At 35.8% G+C, this 21,563-nt stretch overlaps 1 protein-coding gene and 1 long non-coding RNA gene across 3 annotated transcripts; one reads left to right on the top strand and one right to left on the bottom strand.

Moving 5' to 3' along the window:
• Positions 1-195: 195 nt before the first annotated feature.
• On the bottom strand, positions 196-18,321 carry LOC128021411 (anthrax toxin receptor 2-like). Of its 2 annotated transcripts, XM_052608541.1 has the most exons (18): positions 17,930-18,320; positions 17,695-17,766; positions 17,198-17,269; positions 17,018-17,099; positions 16,821-16,925; positions 16,522-16,590; positions 15,788-15,868; positions 15,642-15,702; positions 14,682-14,780; positions 14,325-14,394; positions 13,848-13,926; positions 12,926-13,021; positions 12,797-12,847; positions 12,617-12,712; positions 12,361-12,534; positions 12,186-12,266; positions 1,275-1,340; positions 196-1,190 (listed from the first exon to the last, which is right to left on the bottom strand). In XM_052608541.1, exons 1-17 carry the CDS (start codon positions 18,064-18,066, stop codon positions 1,302-1,304), a joined length of 1,464 nt encoding a protein of 487 aa, XP_052464501.1. In that variant the 5' UTR covers positions 18,067-18,320; the 3' UTR covers positions 196-1,190; positions 1,275-1,301. The 2 variants fall into 2 exon arrangements, with proteins under 2 accessions (XP_052464501.1, XP_052464500.1); XM_052608540.1 differs by lacking the exons at positions 196-1,190; positions 1,275-1,340 and adding an exon at positions 10,240-12,087 and having other exon boundaries at positions 17,930-18,321.
• LOC128021412 (uncharacterized) lies at positions 5,411-10,392 on the top strand. Its single transcript, XR_008185541.1, has 4 exons — positions 5,411-7,312; positions 8,020-8,088; positions 8,442-8,525; positions 9,540-10,392. It is a non-coding gene; the product is annotated as an uncharacterized LOC128021412 (long non-coding RNA).
• Positions 18,322-21,563: the final 3,242 nt, after the last annotated feature.

Raw genomic sequence — 21,563 nt, 5'->3', positions numbered from 1 at the left:
CAAAGAAATGAAACAATATATATATTATATATATATTTTAACATGGTATAATCATCAGACATTATACAGTCTGTTAATTGTTTCAGACTAATCCCTGTCAAAATATTATCTCTCACTATTAGATGTTAATGTCCATACAATCACACATATTCTATCAAACCATACGAGTAATCATGTCAGTAATTTATTGTTCATAATATCTGCTCATAAAATATTTTTAAGGTAATACATGTTACATCATTTATTACATCATAAATCATATACACTCTCAAGTGAACTACTATAATTTATCTTAATGGATTTAGATGCCATTTACTTCTTTACCAAACAATGTCACAATGTCACAGATTTATGTAACATAGTCTACCTGAAAAAAATCTTTCAAAAATCTTTCAGAAATACTGATTTCTGCTCAATCATTAACTTAATTGTTCTTAATACTGATATAAAGTTTTCATAGAGTTATCAAGTTTCTGATGCTTAATACTTTTGCGTAAATTATTACATATTTCCTTCAGTATTCTTTGATGCAGGGAAATTCAAAATACTTTGAAATACAACAATAAACTTTAGTAGCATTTTAAAAATACTTTACTGTCACTTTTGATCATTATAATGCATCCTTTCAGAATAAAAAATATATACATTAACTATATAAATATATATATTACTGTTAACTGTTGAATAATAATGTATCTACAAAGTTTCCACAAAAAATTATAAGTGAACAAATGGCCTACTATAATTTATTTTAATGGATTTATTTGCCATTTATTTCATTAGCAAAAATGTCATACATATAATCTATTGACTGAATCAAATTGTTAAAAATAAATATAAAAAACAAAAGGTAAATACAAATCTCCATGAATTTATGGTATAATTAACATCTTCACTTATAACGACGAAAGAAATAATGAATTATTTACATTTACTTTCCTTGAAAAACCCATTCAAAATACACTCACAAGAAGGCACTGTATTGATTTGTAACTAGAAAAAAAAAAAAAAAAAAATCAATGGTTAAAAAGTAGTGGATTCAACCATATTCATAGAAATGTACATAAAAACAAATCAGGCAGGATAGATTTATAAATGTATGAATTAAAACTCAAAGGTTTTAATTCAGAAGTACAGTTGCACACTGTTTTCATGCCGCTGTGGATTCCCCAATCCTCGTCTGAACGTACCTGAAAAGTGACATTTATATTGTGAATCCTGCATTAGCATTTCTAGTGTTTCCAAATAGTATGTTAAAATTGATGAAAACTCACTTCAAAGTAAAGGACACTTTGTATTTGTTAATGACTTTGAACCCGGGTGAATTTGATGCAGCGCCCCTGAAAGACAAAACCCCCCAAAAAAGCAGGAAGTTACTCTACATTACATAACCATAAAGGAGGGCTGACTATCTCATCACCCATTCTTACACTCATCTCAATGATCTCTTTACCCCATTATCTCTTATAGATTGTGAAATATGACCAATCAAATCCCCTAATGTCTCTCCTCGTGTTACTTATACGCTCATTTTGAGACTGGTGAAAGATTTTTCTTCCACTATTTACTGACCAGTCCAAATATTACATTACCTCAAAACTCATGCTAATTCATCCACACTGGATTTTTTTTTTAACGCTAGCTTGTTTTGACAATATTTTGTCATGCTGACGTGTGCAATAATTTGGAGTAATTGAGGTCAATTTAGTGGAGGGATGATGGAGCAGCAATGATGGAGGTCAGGCAGGCTGATCAAGCAACACTAACGCATGACAAACATTATTGTGTACCAGAAGAATGCCATGAAATCTTTATTATAATTATATTATTTATAACTTTATTATATATATTACAATTTATTTATAATCTCTCAGTATCATCTCCGTGCGTTTTTATTGCATTTTATTCATAAACAGTAAGATGATTTAAGCATTTTCCAACATTAAAGGGTGGTTACGAAAAACATTAGGAAAATGTTTAAAATGTGGACAGCGGTTTTTAACTGAAAACACCTGTCTAAGAAATTGTAACTCCTTTTGACAAATTGCAAAAAAGAGCAATCCGATAATGCACTGTGACAAGCTCAGTAAAAAAAGAGAGAAAGAAATTACCATAAAAATATAAATATAATAAAAAATGCTAAGTATGAATGCAAAATATCAAAAAAAAATTGTAATATTTAGAATTTCTCTTAAAATGTGTGTTAAGTATTTTTATGCTTGTAATAGTCTTACACTATTAGCTAGGTAACATACACCAAATTTAATTAAAAGCAATAGAGAACTAAGTGTGAAGTAGGGGTGTCCATGGTTAACCGGTTAACCGATTAACCGTTAAAAATTGCGTAACCGAGTGAAACATTTTGCTCGGTTAAGTGACGTCAATGGCGTGCATTGAATTTAGTTGTAATACATTTTTGCACCACCAGAGACCGCCAGAGCGCTCCCAGACATTTGTAATGTCCACAAGAAGAAGTCATTTTTCTAATATGAAGCGGGCAAAAAAAAGTACAGCGTTGGAGCACTTTAAAATTGAGAGTGACGGGGCAAAATGCAAGTATTGCAATACAGTGCTTAGACATACTTCAAGTACAACCTCGTTGTTGTAATCTCAACAGCCAACACCCGGGCATCATTAGGCCGGTCAGGTCTCACTGAATGCGTGGCGATGAGCGAAAGCATCTCAGCTGCGTGGCGTGTCTGTTTTTAATTCGGCTCCCATGTTAATATGAGGTGTATCTTGTGCAAGTTCTGCTACTCACTAAGCAAACTGAGAGGAGAACTAACGTGTATACGCTCGCCAGCCGTCTGGCCAAAATCCCATAGTATTCAGGCGTCAGACGTAAGATATGAGACGTCAGACGTCACGGTCACGTGTTGGAGCTGCGCTCAAACTGCGCGGCGGCGTGGCGGCGGCGTAGCAAAGAAAGGATTTTTTTTACTTTGCGTCTGGATAACGTACGCGTTGATAAGCGTCTGGATAAGCGTCTGGATAACGTACGTGTGCATAAGCGTCTGGATAACGTACGCGTGCATAAGCGTCTGGATAACGTACGCGTGGATAAGCGTCTGGATAACGTACGCATGGATGACGTACGTGTGAATAAGTACATTAATAATAATTTGGCTTTGTCCTATTTTGCCCTAAGGAAGGCTTTAAGGTAATGATAACAGCACCTAAAGTACACATCTGTCTCCTCAGTGGAATAGTCTGGGTCCAGGATATGCAGGTGCATATGAGCCCTGGCAGTTTTGGGACATAGCTGGGGGAGAACTTCTAATTAAAACAAGGGAACGAATAGAGAGCCCTTCATGGGCCCGGCCTTTGTCCAACAGCTTGTGTGAATTCTTTGCCCAAGTCGACTGGATACAGTGACTTTTTTTCTCTCTCTCTTCCCTATTACACATCTATTAAAATAGTTCACTTTTGATTTTTAATAGAAAAGTTGTCATTTCTATTTGTTTCTTTAAGTTAATTTTGAAATATGTTTGGAAAATTTTGGGTTTGGTAAATTCAAGTTTTTGATTTTTAAAGGAACGAGCAAGCTGCAGCTCGTTCAGACAGTAAGTTGAGCATGTTTGATCAATTTAGCCTTCTCAAACCAACAAGACTTACCTAAAATAAACAGACATAATAGGCCTACACTTCATGCATTTCACAGTATTACTTTAAACATTTAACTTAGGTAAATGAGCACTGTTAGGCGCATATTTGTGCGGAGAGTGAGCGCTTTGCAGGATATGGAGGAGCCAGCTTGCATTTTTTTTTTTTTTATGACAGTCAAAATTTAAAAATGCGCCGTCATTTTTGCTCATAAAGGTAAGAGTATGCATCATTCGGAACTCCAAAAGGTCTACTTGTACATGTGTGCACTCACAATATCAACAAAACCTTATGCTTTTGTAAAATAAGGAAAACAAACAGGATGCGATTTCTGTCTTCTTGGTCTTTATAGCAGGAACGCTTCTCCAACATGATAAATATATCTATAGAATGCTTTTTATGTTTTAAATTATTATTTTAAAACGAAATAATTCAAATCGAAAACAAAAACTGTTATATTGTGAAGTAAAAAAAAAGTCTATGGCATCCATCTTTCTTTTAACTTTTTTTTTAACTAACTCTGATCGATTCATGAGACATTCGTTTGCATTAAACTGTTCTGGGCCGGGTTTCCCGTTAACGATTGATCTTAGCGCTTAAGAGCGTTTTCTACGAGTAATTTTACGATCGTTCGTTATTGTTTCACGTGAATTTCCCAACTATGCACGTAAAGCAATCGCAAGTAGCCGTGCTTTAAGTGCTACTTAGGAGTCGCTGTCCGTTTGTCAAGTGCTGAAATCTCACTTTAGAATGGCTCGTAACAGTAGTACACGATTGCTTATTGATGTTAAACTAATGCTGCGTTCCAGACAGACAACTTGGATATAATAATTTTAATTAATTCTAAAATCTACAGTACAATATTATATTATATATATAATGTTCTTTATATACAGTATAGAGAGAGAGAGACGTTATTGGTTTTCTGAACTTCAGCAAGTCGTTGACATACCCCCCCACCCAGTCTTTGAAGCATTTCCCACATTATTTATTTTATTCGTTTCTTTTAATTATTATTTTCAGTCATTTAATTTAGATGTGTATTTCAATTTTTTAGATGTGTATTTCTTTTAATTAAATCATTTATAAATGTATAAAAAAAAATAAAGAAAACGAGTCATAATGTGTACAATAAAGCACAATCAAATCCTTATAATGATCATTTTTAATGAGCCGAAAAGAACACACGTCACACCGCTGTTTATCAATTTGCACTGGGTACCAATAGCTGCTGGCATGAAATTCAAGGCATTGATGTTTGCTTACAAAACTACCACTGGCTCTGCACCCATTTACCTAAGTTTGTTACTTCAGATTTATATGCCCTCTAGAAGCTTGTGTTCTGCAAGTGAACGTTGCTTGATTGTTCATCCCAAAGAAGCACAAAGTCACTTTTACGGACTTTTAAATTAAATGTTCCCTTCTGGTGGGATGAACTCCCCAACTCAATCCGAGCAGCTGAGTCCTTAGCCATCTTCAAGAATCGGCTTAAAATCCATCTCTTTCATCTTATATCTTTTCATGTATTATGCAATTATATCTGTATGTATGTATAAAGATATAAAGACCTCTAACACTACCTCTAACACTTCTTTTTATTTATTATATTAGTTAAAATCCCATGCTACGTGTACTGTGTTAACCTAACTGAGACTTATTATAGCACTTATATATCATTGCTCTTTTGTTGTTTTTGATTGCTTCCACTGTCCTCGTTTGTAAGTCGCTTTGGATGAAAGCGTCTGCTAAATGAATAAATGTAAAGGTAAATATAATCACATTTCGCTTGAATCAAGTTAAAGGTGTAAACTGCCGACTGTCCTGCATGTGACCGCATAAATCTGTCTTCTTACGATGCACTTAGGGCTTAACGATTAGGCTACTCCAGAGCACCCGTAGATCTACAATGATTTTCAAGTGCTACTTAAATTACGATGCTTTTGGGAAACAGACTGTGATATTAAGATCAGTATGATCGTTTTTACGAACTTCTTAGGCAAATGTATGATGCTACCTTAAATGTTCTTTAGGCTTTTGGGAAACTCAGCCCTGATTTTTTCAACATTCATTAAAATATTAATATTTATTTCGTGCTGAAAATATTGAAGAGGAAAATATAATTGATTCATGTGCAGTTACTGAACGAATTATCTCACTAAATGAATCATAAAAAGCGTAAAAAAAAGACGTTTATTGTTTGTACATAGAAGTTTTTTGCATATATGTCCGGAACTGACTTGCTATGACAGACTCCCTGTGATGTGTGATCATAAGGCTTCAGTAGACATCAACACAAAAGAAGGCTACTATATAGTACCGACTTATTTTAATAGATATAATAATTGAAAATGAAAATGTGTCAAAACAGTTTCAAAAATGTTCAAATAGGCATATATAAACGTATTAATTAATTATCAATATATAGGCTATTAATTTGAACATGTAGAGTAGACTACAAGAAACTTCTGTTGTAATAAGCAGCTTTAAGACATAAAAAAAAACCTTAACTGTAAAATAATAATCATCTGCTGATCATACAATTATTTCGTTTTCAGAAATGAGGTCTAATGTATAGTGATCGTTTTTTCTTTAGAGACGTGTTGTATGAACTATTACCAGTAAGTTCATATGTGCTCAGATTAAAATTAGCCTATATTACTATTGTATTATTTTATTTAAGCTGTAACTGTGAATACATTTGGACACTCCATGTTAGTCACTGATTAGACTTACATGATTTAAAATGGATTTTTAGGTGATATTGCTTGAAAAGTGATTTATAATGAGCGCTAAAAAAAAAAAACTATGTAATGCAGTTTATTTTATTATCACGTGCTGACATAACCTGAGACTAAAAGCTGTGATATACATTTTGTCCACTAGAGAGAGCCAAATTATATGGACAAGGCCTATTTGAAAGTGAAAGTCCTGACATTTACCAAGTAACCCATCCTTGGAGCTGGTGCTCTGCATTTAACCCATCCAAGTGCACACACACAGCAGTGAGAAGTGAACACACACCCGGAGCAGTGGGCAGCTACAGATCCAGCGCTGGGGAGCAACTGGGGGTTCAGTGCCAGGGTATTGAGTTCAGTCCATGGGTATTGAGGGTGGAAGAGAGCGCTGTTCATTCACTCACTCCCACCTACAACTCCTGCCAGCACCGAGACTTGAACCGGATACCTTCTTGTAAGTAGTCCAAGTCTCTAACAATTAGGCCACAAACTTGTGCGAACTTCTATGTCAAAATCAAATTCTCCAGTCAAAAACCCTTACATGATCTATCAATATCAAACTTTGGCCTCAGATGACAAAACCTACAGTACAAATACACACACTACAATAGTTTAGCTTCCTTAAATATAATAAGTTATCTTTACTTAGTTGTTATACTTACTAGGTTTTATTAAGTTACAAAATTTGCTAATTTTAAGGCAAATAAAACAACATGCTGCAATGAGTAATTCTTTCTTAAAATATTCAAGTAGCTACAACAAAACCGATTACATTAATTCACCAGTGAGAGGCAGCAGTGCGCTAATGTGCAACAGGAACAAAACAACAGAAGAAGAAATAAGGACGGTGCGCATGCGCAGCAAGCAAAGTTTTGAAGCTGCGTCGAATTTGCTGAAACTGAGAAGTAAAAAGACTGTTTACATTTCACCTCTGGACAAAGAATGATTGATTACTTCTACACAATAATAATAAGGTAAGTAAAAAAAAAAATAGTGTGTGGTTGTATCTTTCTGTGTGCTGCTAATTTGAACTGACTAACATTAGCTCCTTGTCAGCACCAGTGTCAGCTAACGTAACAGGTAACGATCTTTGCTATTCTGCTATTAGAACAAAAACTATAGAAATACACAACTTGTGGCACATTTGGGTAAATGTAAAAACTTTTAAAGACTTTTTTTTATTTCATTTCTCAAATTGAAAAATGTTTTACTAGTTAAAAATTAAAGCATGTAAATTCTGAGGAACAATTCAAGAACATGCAAGAATATGTGCCATTTATTAATTGTTAACAGTAATCTTTTGCAAAATTTCCTCTATAATTTTATAACACTGTGAGGCTTTGGCCACTTTGTAGGTTAAAGTCATTTTTCAGTTTACAAATGTATTTTCATCATTTTAATGCAATCATAGTCATTACGTGATCAGACATAAGGTTTAAACTGAATGAGCTAGTTGTTTTGCAGTAATTATTTATTTGCTGTTTTAAAAACACCGAGTACTGTAACAGAAGAAATGCTGCTTTTGAATTGGTTTTATTACTGATGCCTCAAATAGAGATGTATAGAAAATTTATTTCTATTGTAAAAAATGCAAATATCAAGAAATGAATGTGTTCTTGTTCTACAATTCACAACATTAGTGGAACTTGATTTTATATGAAGAATTATTTTTCATATTTAGGAAAAAAGCTTGTGTCAGCTGTCTTCTCTGAGCAGCGGTCTTGTGATCACCGGTCTCAGTATAATAAAGGTGAGATATTTCAACAGCAGTAGAGCAGTTTTTGACTCAATCATGTGCTATGCTTTATTTGCAATTTCAAATAATTTATTGCAGTTCAAGAATACCTGTAACCGTATTTCCGTATTTGTAACTGTGTTTCTTTTCACATATCTAAGAGTACACTTCACATCCTAGAACCCATAAAATGTATGATGCTACCTTAAATGTTTAATAGTTTTATTATATTTATTAATAATATTTAAAATAAACAGCGCTTATTGACTTCAATGACTTCTTTATTGACACTTTGAAAAACATGTTTCTATTGTAATTTTTACATTTCTTAAACTTAGTTTTTCTTTTTAAACTAATTAAAAATGCAGATTTGACAGAACTACACACCCATCTGATGCCTACCTGTTTTAATTCATGATCCCCCCGGATACTTCTACAACTAACCCGCCTTGGTAAGTTCCCATAGTTAGTGACACCATTTTAGAAAATATGCCTGTGTATTTGCTGGTATATTACTGAGATACATTTATAAATATTAATGTTGATTACATACCTAGTTCAATCAAAAATGAAAAATGTGCCATTTAATCTCCCTCCTGTCAATCTATTCCATAAAAAACTGTGCATCTTCATGACACGAATGAAGATATTTATCCCAAATCTCTGACACCCAAGAAACCATCAAATCAATCCATATGAATGGAGCCAATTAATCTACTTTTTGGGCCAAACTGTTCAATGAATTGTAAGGAGCAATTTCAGTTATATTTCCACTTGAACTCTGTTAGGCATGGTCTGATGAACTGTTCTTGATCCAGAACTCTTATCTGAACACACTGAACGTGCTGTAGAAAGCCTAGATGGTAGTCACTGCTCAGGGTTGGTCGTTTGTTTTTGCCTAGCCACCAGTTTCTCTGCAGCTGGGCAACATGCTATTTGAGTTAAGTAAACTAGGTAATATTAAAATCAAAAGTAATATTTAATCTTTCGTAACGTGGGTGCTATTTACATCAGGTTCGATATCTTAACTATTGCATTACTAAGGCAACGACTGACACATTTATGTTGCATTCAAAAGAGCTCTGTTGACAGCCCAACAGTGAAAAATTAAACCATATCCATATTAGCACAGAATGGAATGGTTAAGCATTGAGAATTAAGAATGGTTTGGCCTGACATTGGAAAAGAGGCTCAAATCTTCGAAAGAGACATAATTGCTATATGATCACGTGTCTAAAATTTTGGGTAAATAGACATTCAGTTAAAGGACAGAAATTTATTTAACTGAAAATGTCTTTATTTGTGTTCTGAAAATAACTAAAAGTCATGGGTGAGTAAATGATGATGTGAATATAAATTTTGGGTGAACTAACCCAATGTTATGGCAGTGTAGGCAAGACAGAAAACACTGAAAACTGATCATCCACATTTCCATGCTAATATTGTTTTTATTTGGTTTTATACAGGTGTCTGATGCTGATGCAGTCTGGGCACTAGTATCTGTTGGCTTGCTGACTATCACTGACGATGAAGTACTTCTCCAAATCTTGACCCAGTGTCTTCTGCCATCATTGTTCAGGGTAGTACTGCAAAGAATAGTCTCCAGGGTCTGCCTCCAACATTTGCTTCCCGACCACCATGTGCTACGTTTGCATCACTGCTACATGTGGGTTACCCTGATACTGTGAAGAGCGCCTACAATATGATGCTTGACTTGGGACAGAAAAAAAAACATTGGCAACTTGTGTGGCCAACTCATTGCCGTATTTAAAATCATTGTACTGCTACCTCCATTGTTTAACATAACTAAAAGCAGATTGTTTTTGCTTTGTTTCAAAATTTTTGTAATACGAGTTAAAACTACATTGAAAAAAATATATCATCTTTAACTTTGAACTGTCACTACATTTGATTTAGGGTAATGTGTGTGAAGAATAGAACATTAAAGGCAATTGGTCAACTAGATTTCTGTTCAAGTAAATACAACTTAGAAATTCCAAGTTGCAGGAAATGTTTCTTGATTTAGCTAAATTTAAATTAGTTGTTTGAAATACGTACATAGTATAATGTACTTAATTTAGTTGTTGAAAATAGTAATTCTGAGTTACACGTTTACAACACTTATAAATAAACCTTTGTTAGTACAAATTACTATTCTTATTTCACTTGTTTTTTTCAAGGCAATCGGTTTGCATGCTTTTTTTTAAATAAGGTTTACTCATTATAATTTACAGTGCAGACAACCTCCCTGCTCAGTGCACACTAGTGAGATAAAATCAAAACACTGTAATTGTAATAAAGTACTGTTACTATACTGTACTACACTGTGTGATTCTTTCAGCTCTCTCTCCAGTGCTAGGATGCATTTTTAAAGCAGTCACCTGTGCTCCTGTTCATAATTTCCTGAGATGCTACTGAATGCTTGCTTATGGATAATTGTGTGTTATTTGAGTTCACACTGTGACAATAGAGTTAACTATTTGATGTGTTTGTGTTTTATGAATGAGACTTTGGAGAATGTTTATATGAATTTTATAATTTATATTTTATAATTTTATAATTTCTAAACTACAAAATTATTAAAACATTACATGATTGAAGTGTTTACTCCTGGCCCATGGTCCATTGTTAATTTCAAATTTGGCCTTTGGATTTAACTATTAATGCATTAAGCCATTTTTCAATTTATGTTTTCTGGTGGACAAAACACTTAAACCTATACAAATGTTGTTTTTTTGGTTTATACTGTCCTTATCTTGGTGCCATTAGTTATATATGATGCTTACAAGAAAGCTGTGAATTGGTTGTTCCTGGTTGTTGTTTTACATGTGCACTTCTAAATAACATTGTAAGTTCATTGATTAGATATACTGCAGTGTAAATTAAATTTTACTCATATTTTCGTCAGCATTATGAAGATTATGAAATATTTGGGGATTTGGAGGAGCTAATTGTTATAACATGCAAGTTTTTCTTTCTTTTTGCTCCGAACAAAAAAACAAACAAACACTTAACTACAGCACTTAAGACATTTGACAAAATCACACACACAAATGGAAAAAAAAAAGATATTAAAAATGACAAGGCGCTTGACGTCACGTAGCTTCTCACGCGAGAAGGGGGGCGACGAAAGTGTCGCGCTTCTTATCACACGTCTTTGGTCACGGCAAGGTACGCGACGATTGACACGATGATTGCTTAGTTTGCAAATCAAATGCATAAACCACACCCCATATGTTAACAGGTTAGAGCTTGCCGACTGCCTGCGTGAGACGCGCGGCTCGACGCGTGCATGCTAGAAATAGAACTGACGCCTTGTTGGAAGCGTTTCCAGGCAAAATATAATAGGAAAATATGTTTATATGTCATTTTGTACACAAATACATATTAATTCATGACATTTTGATATTTGAAAGTCTATAGGTTGACATAAATTCAGATATAAATGTAATTAAAAAAAATAATTATCGATTTTCAAATATTGTACCTGTCAAACATATCATAGTCATAGCCTTAGCGAGGCGGCCGCGGAGCCTGCTTGTTACCTTCGCCTAAACACGGAAAGTTACATAACCATTACTAGAGCCTGTTCCTTTATTTATAACATAGCCAAAGGTCGGTGTATATTTGCTTTATACATTTTAGGCGTATTCTCAAATACAGATTGTGTTAGTGGGCGGGATTATTAGGTAGTTTTAATAGGACAATTTGACCGGAGAGATTAAATTTTGTCGGACATTTCTTTTTTTTTCTTTTTTTGGCCAATGTCTGGAAATTACCGGACAACGGAAACCCTGGCGCACACTATGGTTAACCGATTATTAACCGCTAAGGGCCTCGGTTAACGGTTAATGAAAAACTTGAAAACGTGCAGCCCTAGTGTGAAGTGATGTCTTTGTAGGTGGAGTGCTATTTATGTGACACAAATCTGTTGTTTCCTGCATATAGTGTTTCATGCATTTCTTCAAAACTCATCAATTTCCTGTTTCCTTTACTTATTCCTACTGAATGAATCTAAAAAACATGAAAAACAAAATTATTGATACAAACAAAAAGCTCAGGTCTTGTTCTTTATAATAAAACAGAGATAGCATAAACCAAGGCCACCGTACCTTGTCATTTGCTGTGGGTCTCATGACAGCAACTCTGTCGTATTGTCTCCGCAGCAATGCTAACACAGCATCAAAACGTCCCTAAAAACATCCACATTACAGAAAAACACTGAGAAGCACAACAGCATTTTAAAACATACATACATTATCCGAGTCGTGTGGACAGGAAACTTACTTTAATGGGTGTGTACCATTTGTCTGGGACTGGGGCTCGATATATTGGTGGTGATCTGGGTGGGGGTCTTTTTACAGGTTCTTCAAACTCCTCCTCTGGCATTTTGACCACAGCATTTTTAGCTTTCGCTAACCGCGTCCCTTCCTCTGTAGAGCCCCTTTCACCCCAGCGAACCTGTGGATGCTGTGAGCTTCAGCATATATCCATAAAACGTCTGTGCTATATTCTTTTGGATGGCGTTGGATTATTACATCACCTCCATGGGTGTGATGCCTCCAGGCCCTCTGGCACCATAATAAGACGCATCCACTGTAGGCCATTTCTTCTTCGGCAGAAGGTCCTCCTCAGGTTCCTGTAAGATATGAATCAAGCATTTCAAGAAATGGGCAGTTCTGCAAATTAACATTTATTTCAAGCCCCAGTGTACTGTACTTACAGGTATTGGGCATGGAGGCGGAGGGCGAGATGGGGGTGGATCGCTGATTACCTGACATATGAGGAGAAAATCCTCATTAATATACACATTTGTGGGAAATAACATAAGATATGTATCTGTAGCACTCACCACCATGCAGCAGAGCGGCCAGAACCACCAGAGCACAATTAAACACAACAACACCAGCAGCAACAGGATGACAATCACTATCACTATCCCATCAGACTGTAAGAAAATGGGAAAAATATGTTGGATTTATAAACACAAAAGTTGTGTACAATCACCTTTATTCAGCAAGGATGCATTGAATTGATCAAAAGTGACAGTAAAGATATTTAAAATCTTGCAAAAGCTTTCTATTTCAGTAAAATTAATCAAAGAATCCTGAAAAAAAAATTTTACGCAACTGTTTTCGACATAATAATCATTAATAATAATGATACCTGAAGGATCATGTGACACTGAAGACTGGAGTAATGCTGCTGAAAATTCAGCTTTGATCACAGGAATAAATAAATAACATTTTCAAATATATTTGAATAGAAAACAGTTTTAATATTTGTAATAATATACCAAGCCTAGTAGTTTTTGCTATATTTTGGATCAAATAAATGCAGCCTTGGTGAACAGTAAAGCCTTATTTTCAAAACATTATTATATATATTATTGAAATATATCTGAAATGTATTTAAAAATAAATACTACATGGGAAAAAATGTAAACGGAAATCAGAAATTAGGAATTAAAACAACTTTAAATATTAAAATTACTAGACTGAAATAAAAATAATATCAAAATCTAATAAAAATAAAAGCTCATCAAATAATTAAAACTTGATGAAAATAAAACAAATGTTTACTTAAATATTACAAAATATATATAAACACTAAAATAACACTGACACTGTATTACAATCCAATGTTTCAACAGGACATGCAATAACCAGTTAATTTGGATTAATTCTGACTGTTTATTATGATATTTACTGACCTCCTTAGTAAACTTATGTATTATTAAAGTTGGTTTACTAAGAAATGTATTGTGTACTTACACATGTGTTGGCATATATTGTGATTGGACTTGAAATGTAAGACTGGCCATTATTCAGACTAATGAGCACATCGAGGGAGCTGTTGAGAGAGGAAGAGTACGTTATTATATTATTTAATGCCAAAGATGGTTCATAAGGCCAACAGCGCTGTCCTAAAGTCTTCTTTTGAAAACAACAAGATGAATGTCTCTTAAAAAGCTCCTTTCATCAGTTCAAAACAAACTTGGCAAAGACGAAAAGCAAGCGGTGAGTCATTTTGCATGTATCTTTCACGCAAACAAAAATGTGCTGCCGTCAGACATGCTGCTTTGTTTCAGCCCTGCACTGAGCATGCTCCTTATCAGTTGTCTATTAGCTGAGCTATAAACAGAAACTGAGATAAAAAAATAATATATATAAATAATCAGGATAAGATGATGAAGTCGTTCCCTTTGCATGTCTGCTTGTAACAACTGAAGTTGGTCCAATGCCACTTACTGTCCAACCTCGGTCAACACTGGAGCTGGACACAGCACGTAATTATCCTTCACTGCACTCGGCTTCTCATCTAGAAGGAAGAGAGAGAAGCATGTGACTGCCATAAAATGCCAAACACAGAGGCATTATTTAAGGATGTGGCTGCACGAAACTTCCCCATCGGCTCAAAAAAAGAGCAAGAGCCTCCGAGGCCACGCAGAATTTAGCATCTCTCTTGCTCACAAAAAATAATAACATTTTGGCTTACTGTAGCACTTATTCATTTGCTACATGGGGAGGTGAATTATATGGCTTGTTTTGTGAGGCGTATCTTTGTGGATATGTTTTAGAATAGAAGGAATGCATTGAATGGCTTACTGTAAGGATCCTGTTGATTGACAGATAACGTGCAGACCACACCATCTGAGCTTCTTCCCTGCGTGAATCCCCTTCCTCGCAACACAATGTTGAATGTTTCTAAAACACAGGGTTTACACTGAAATTAGTCATGGTCATGTTCAAAACAACTACATCGCGTTTACGTGGATCTTTTAGCCACATTTACATTGTAGGTCTTGATGCTCAATTCTGATTTGTTGACTCTATCCAATTTTTTGGACAACCAGCTCGCATCTTTTAAAAGTGGCCCATATCCAATAACTGCATTCATGCTATACACTTTTTGACTTTCACTGAACGGTACTTGACGCGAGAACGGTTCACTATTTAGGTTTGTAAGTTAGAATAACGTTAACATTAGCTAGTTTTAGCCACTGCTAACTTGCTTAAGCACAAGATGACATTAATGTTCTGCTTGAGCAGATGAAAAATGGAACGTAATAAGAGTATGACACCCAGAAAATGACAGTTTTCGTCTACATTGTGATTGGGGTTGAATGCTCAGAGACATTTTGCTTTGTTTTGGTTGAATTTAGGAAATGGAATAAAATAAATTACGTTGCCTATCCTCTCAGGATACCTGAAATTAGTGTTACAAGTAGGGTTAGGGTTAGGGTTAGTTAGGGTTTAAATGATACTCGAATGCCATTGGTGTTCAAGGGGAGGGCCTTAATGGGCCAATTGGGTTACTTTTACACTGTTGCAATTTCCGATAGAGGGGACCCCTGATAATTGGGAAAACAGTGGAAAAAAACACAATTCGGATAGTTTTGGGCTAGTTTTGAATACCAATTGGGATTTGTTGCAATTGCACGTATCTGAGTCATATAAAAATCGGAATCCATGTGCTTTTTTCCTGCTTAAACGTTTGTGGGTCATATCCGATCTTTGCCACATGAGAGGAAAACCATATAATGTAAATGCAGCCTTAAGACATACCATTGACGCAAATGCTGGAGGGCTCAAGGTTAAAAATCTCCACACAGGATTTCTTTAAAATCTGTAAACACAAATACAAGTCAATTACAAGGTTAGCATACAAACCGCATGCAAGAAAAGCAATCTTTGTTAGTGCTTAGCCTCACCGAATTTACGATGGTTTTGAGGGCCTGGAATCCATCCACAACGGGAAACACTTGATCTTTGCTGTCTGCAATATCTGCAAGCTATGAAAACATGAACACTGGCATATTCATGTCAGAATCTCACTTCGCTGAAGCTGCCAATTTCTGAAGCTCTCTTGCTACCTTTTCCCAAGCCAGAATCAATCTCTTGCTAATGTAAAATGGGCCGGATATGTTTTCTGCAGAATGCAATTACTCTCATCGTCCTGCCCAGACACGCACTTAGCACATCCACCAACATCAATATAAAGGATCCCTCTGTTACACTAATGCTGTTATTAATGCACATGAAGAGAACAATATCGTCAGGACAACAACATTCCTGTGACAGTGATACACTAATAAACTATAATAGATTCAGACAAATCAATGTTAGAAAATATATTTTTCACATTTTTCGCCAGTGTGAAATGCACTAATGATTCGAGGATGGTGTGTTGCTCTGGGGCTCAAAGTGAACTTTAGCATGTTGATATGGTCTTTGAGGTGGTTGCTAGGATATTATGTGGTTCCTAAGGTATTCCAAGTGTTTATTAGTATATATTTTGTATGGTTTCTAGCCGATTGCTTAATGATCCAAGTCAAAATAATCCACTTCCAAGTTTATATGACATTGTAGTCTCTAGATATAACATTCAATGTAAGTCTATGGGATTTTCCATCTGTTGTATTATCCAATAGATGAAAATCTGTACCTGGTTTGCATCAAAGTCCTTCACACCAACACAATACATGCGTGCACCATACTGTCTCGCCTGGTTAGCCTGAGAAAGCAAACGGGGAATTCATTATTAAAAATTAATATGCATAATATTAACAATAATAAACCCAGAAAATGTCAAAACTGTATTGTGAATTAAGATGGAAGTTATAAAGTACCTCAGTGTACAGTTTTTTTATCTCAATTCAAACGTAATAGTTTCCATGTAATAAATACTTCCATTGGTTATGCAGTATTAATATTACATATACAGTATGTAGCATGGTGCTTTACCTCTTTCACAGCAAGGTCATGTGGATAAACCTCCAGCTTCCCATCAGTCAGTGCAATAATGATGCTGGATGCTCTGGCGCCCTGGGTAGTCATTTGTTTTAATACCTAAAATGTTTTTATTTGTTATGATCTCTGAAATACATAGGAGACAAAAATATGCAATACATGATTTTGGAGATAATATATCATGCACTTACCTTTCTTAACCCCTCGTGCATGTAGGTATCACCAGCAGGTCTGATCTCGCTCAAACTTTGTAGACCACTATCAATAGCTGCCCTAAACGCCCCGGCAAACACACCAGCTTTATACTTTTTATCTGTGTTACAGTAGGATTTATACCAAAAATACTCAAAATAGACTGAATGAAATCTCACCTGTCTCCAGTGAGAGGCAAGACTACTTCTGCACTAGAGGAAAAGACTATGAAGGACACTCTCATTTTCGGACTAAAGGAAGTAGAAATAATAAGTTATGAACTGTAAAATCTAATTTACTCTCTGGATGGGTACGAAAAATTATGTTTTCTAAAAGAGTCTGGTATATAATTTTATAGTACTGCAGTGATTGATGTAAATGACCACTGTGGCACTATCTGAGGTTGACCATTGTGCCCTAAATTGCATTAACTAGGTCACCATACCACACACTAATCCAAACTTACATTAGACACAGAATGAAGTTAAACATAGTAATCTGAAATTAAGTTTATGTTTAGTTCCACACATGTGCAAGAGCTTGAGACTCACAGATGTGGTTTGTACCAGACAAGACTTTGAGTGTGGAAGTGCTGAAACTTCTTAACCCCTTCAGTAGCTTTTGTTATTTGCTAGTTGGTGATAAAAAAAGCAACTTTTAACTTGTTGTTTCTTACCTTACGAAACGATTAGTAAGTTGTTCCACAAATCCATAGATCTCCATCCAGTTGTCAGAAACACTGCCTGACCTAGAATGATGGTGAACATTTGGTGCTTCACAAGATAAACAGGGCAATATAAGGGCCCCAGAGAGCTATGTAGAAAAAAACAGTAGGCTACCTAAAAATACCAGAACTAATAATGAGATCACTTAAGTTATTAATGTCATTGATAATATTTACGAAAACTCACCGATCCAACACAAAATATAAATCAAAGGCTCCATGGCAGGACGCTTCTTCTCCTTTCCCAAAGGAAGTCAGGAGAGAGAGGCAGAAAAGTTGGAGGACACAAGTCGCTTTACTGGCATGATCGCTGTCTCCTTTCATTCCTGTCAAGTGATGCACGTTGTTGGTATGGGATGGGAACCCGTCAAATCCAGTGATGGAAACGCAGGTGACGCGCGTGGACGGAGCGCGCAACTATTTACTCATGCACGAATCACATAAACAGCCTTTAAAAGCCACTCCTGTTGCGGTCTTCAGGAACTGTTATTCTCTTTTTCTTCTGCTTCAAAAATCCATATCCAGATTCATTTAATTCAGTAAAGCTTTTTTTTTTTTTTTTTTTTTTTTTTCAAACGTGTCCGGTTTCGCTGCACATGAACACAATTCAGTGCGCATGCGCTCTTTATCCACACAACAGCGGGTGATCTTGGAGCGACATCAAAAGAGCAGGGACAACAATAGCAAAAGGGTGCTGCTGGCCACATTCCTGCAGTTAGATCCTTTTGGGCTTTGAAACCTTTGAAACATTTTCAAAAGCCATTCAGGTAAAATAATTATAATAATAATAGGCATACAGTGATAATAATACTAATAATAATACTATATATATAATTGGCCAGCAGATATGGCTGCAAATATCCAGATGGATGGGATGCCATTAATATGGAGGGAAAAGATTGGCTCACCTCCTCCTTGAACGCAACAACGCATTGTCTGTTCACCGACCTCAAGCCACCAGCATGTCCTGTTCCACCAGCTTCAATAAAACTAATGTGACTGCTTTTTATAACAACCCGCAGACAGTTATTGTCTGTTACATTTTTGAAGCAAAGGATATTTGGAACGTGAAAGAAACAGGTAAAGTTTACAGTCCATTAAACTAAAAAGCTAGATTCAGTGGTTTAAAATACACAAGACAAATTCATTGCTATATGCAATTTAATAACAGATATAAACTATACAGCTTGATAATACATACATACTGTAGCTTATTCAGATAAATATATAGACTATAAAACTATGAGGTGAATAAATATGTATTTATATAAAAACACTACACACCTAGCTATAATAAATACACATAAGAATAAATAAAGATATAGAGATAATAAAATGATGTAAATAAACATTTAACTATATACAAACACTAACTACACACACACATCTAGGTATAAACACCTACAAATGTTCATGAAAGTTTATGAAGTTTATAATTCCTTGACAGTCCAAGTGCCAGATAAAATAATCGCCACCAAGGGGAACACCGGGTCGGTGTCAGTGACCTCTGGGGAGAGGGGGACATTGGTCACCATTGCCCTTGCAGTAAATGCACATGGCATTTGCATTCCCTCGTACTTCATCTTTCCAAGGAAGTTGTTCCAGGACCACTTTGTGAACACATACTGTAGCCTATACAGATAAATATATAGACTATAAAACTACAGGGCAGCTCTGGACCAGGAGCAAAAGAAGTGGATCCAGAAGAAGTGTCCGTTCCAAAGAAAAGGCTCCGCACTATCAAAAACACTGCACCCACAGCTTCCCAGAACAAGGATGAGGTATGTCTTGTGTGAAGGGAAACATTCAACTCATCCTTGCCTGGGGAAGTGTGGGTGCAGTGACTCTTTTGCCAGCTCTTGTCACATCAGCCATGCACTGAGGGTGCAGAACATTATATCTGTCACAACTATGACAGTGAACACCCTTTTTTATGTTCCTGTTTGTTTGAACTGTTTATGTAGTGTTTATTTGTTTAACGCCTGTAGTCAGGTTTCCACCCAAATGAACCTATTGTTGCCATCTGACTCTTCAAGCTCATACAGTGTTGTTTCGGTCTTTTTCACCTCTTCTGTGAATATGCCATGCTTTCTCAAAGCCACTGCAGCCACTGATACATGTCTGTTTTTGTTTGTTTCTTGGATTATATACTGTCATACTGTTAAAATTGCTCTGGCCCACCTCTTCCAACCGAGCCAGAGACTGCTAAACGGAGCGATCACACTAGTCAAACGAACCAGATTTGGGGGTTAAGACGTCCTAGTGTGAGCACACCCTAATTATTCTCCCGCATCCCGCACATACACGAGTCTACCCGCACATCAAGTGTTGTCCCGCTCCGCACTCTGCTGCGATGTGTCCCGCGATCGTGCAGGTCTCTTATAGGAAGATGTCTGTTATAATGTTTTGATCAAGGCTCTGGACTCTGAGCATAACTTGTTTTTCTATAAAAAAAAAAACTAGAAAATATTTTCTATAAAAACGTTAATGTCCTGGCAGTGACAAATAGCTTGTGTTATATATAATTTAATTACATTAATGTTAATTCTAATAATTAAGTTGAGATTTAGGCTACAATAAATATTTAACTGCTACTATGTAAAAGGAACATTATTATTTTGCGAACTATTTAAATTATAAATTATTTGCGAACCAAATGGTATTACAGCTTTGTTTATTTAGTAGTAGGGATACTTTTCAATGAAAAAAAAGTGCACAATACACTACTTTTGAATGCATTATTAGTTTTGTTCATAACATGTGATTAATCACAGACAATAGTGCAATTAATCACGATACATTTTTTATAATATATATTTTTATATATTTAGTATAAATATTTAAACACTTCACAAAGGTCAGAGGTCAGAAACTATAAATAGTACATTTGAAAATTAACCATTTGAAAATAGTTTTTAAAAAATGTAAATATGTTTTTTTAGATGATTTAATCAGACATGTTATGCCAACAATGATTTTAGCACTGTTATGAAACATGTAATGTGCTTGTTTGGAAAGAGAGCAGTGCAGTAAATCAAATAAATCAATGATAACATATATAGCGCATTTCCTCTTTGGACACCCATGGGGATGAAAAGGTATTTGTGAAAAGGTTTTACGTTAATGGGGTGAATAGATGTTCCTGGTCATCTGCCAGCAAAAAGCCTTTCAGTGAGGGCCAGGATTCTTCGTGCAGGCAACCACAATGCCATGACACCTGCAGGGCAGACCCAAAGTCTGCACCCACCAGAGTGTCAAAAGATGTTCAAGTTGACAAGAACAAGAAGAGCACGTTCATGCAACCTCCTCACACCATGCCTGATGTCCCGCTGATGTCAGCCAGTTTTCCAGCGACCTCATCCCTAACTGGACGTCTGTCCACCCCAGCATTCTCCAACTCAACTTCCACAGCTCTGCTTATCTAAACATGGATCTTCCAAAACAGTTGGGTCTTCTTCACAGCGCAAACCTTTGGTCCAGGACCTCCCGGCTGCAGCATCCACATGCTGCTCGTCTGCAGTCGCTACTGACCCCCCCATCTCTCTTCTCTCGGTCTACCTCTCCAGAACTGGTGTGCGAAATGTAACCTTTCTTTCCATATGACATCAGACCTGGTGCAACACATGAGGTCCCACCACAAAAGGGCGCTGTCAGATGAGAGGCTGAAGTGTCCCATATGTAACGAAACATTTAGAGAGCGTCACATGACTTCTCATACATAAGCTCATGTATTAAAATACATAGTTCTCATAGATTTTGTGGTATTATGTTTTTTTGCATCTATCCAAACTGGTCACCACAGGTCCTAGTAGTAGCAGCAA

The sequence above is a fragment of the Carassius gibelio genome, chromosome A10, assembly GCF_023724105.1.
Source record: "Carassius gibelio isolate Cgi1373 ecotype wild population from Czech Republic chromosome A10, carGib1.2-hapl.c, whole genome shotgun sequence".
In the NCBI taxonomy this organism is placed as follows: Eukaryota; Metazoa; Chordata; class Actinopteri; order Cypriniformes; family Cyprinidae; genus Carassius; species Carassius gibelio.
The sequence above is the reverse complement of the archived record's forward strand: the minus strand, read 5'-3'. Positions and strand labels throughout refer to the sequence as shown.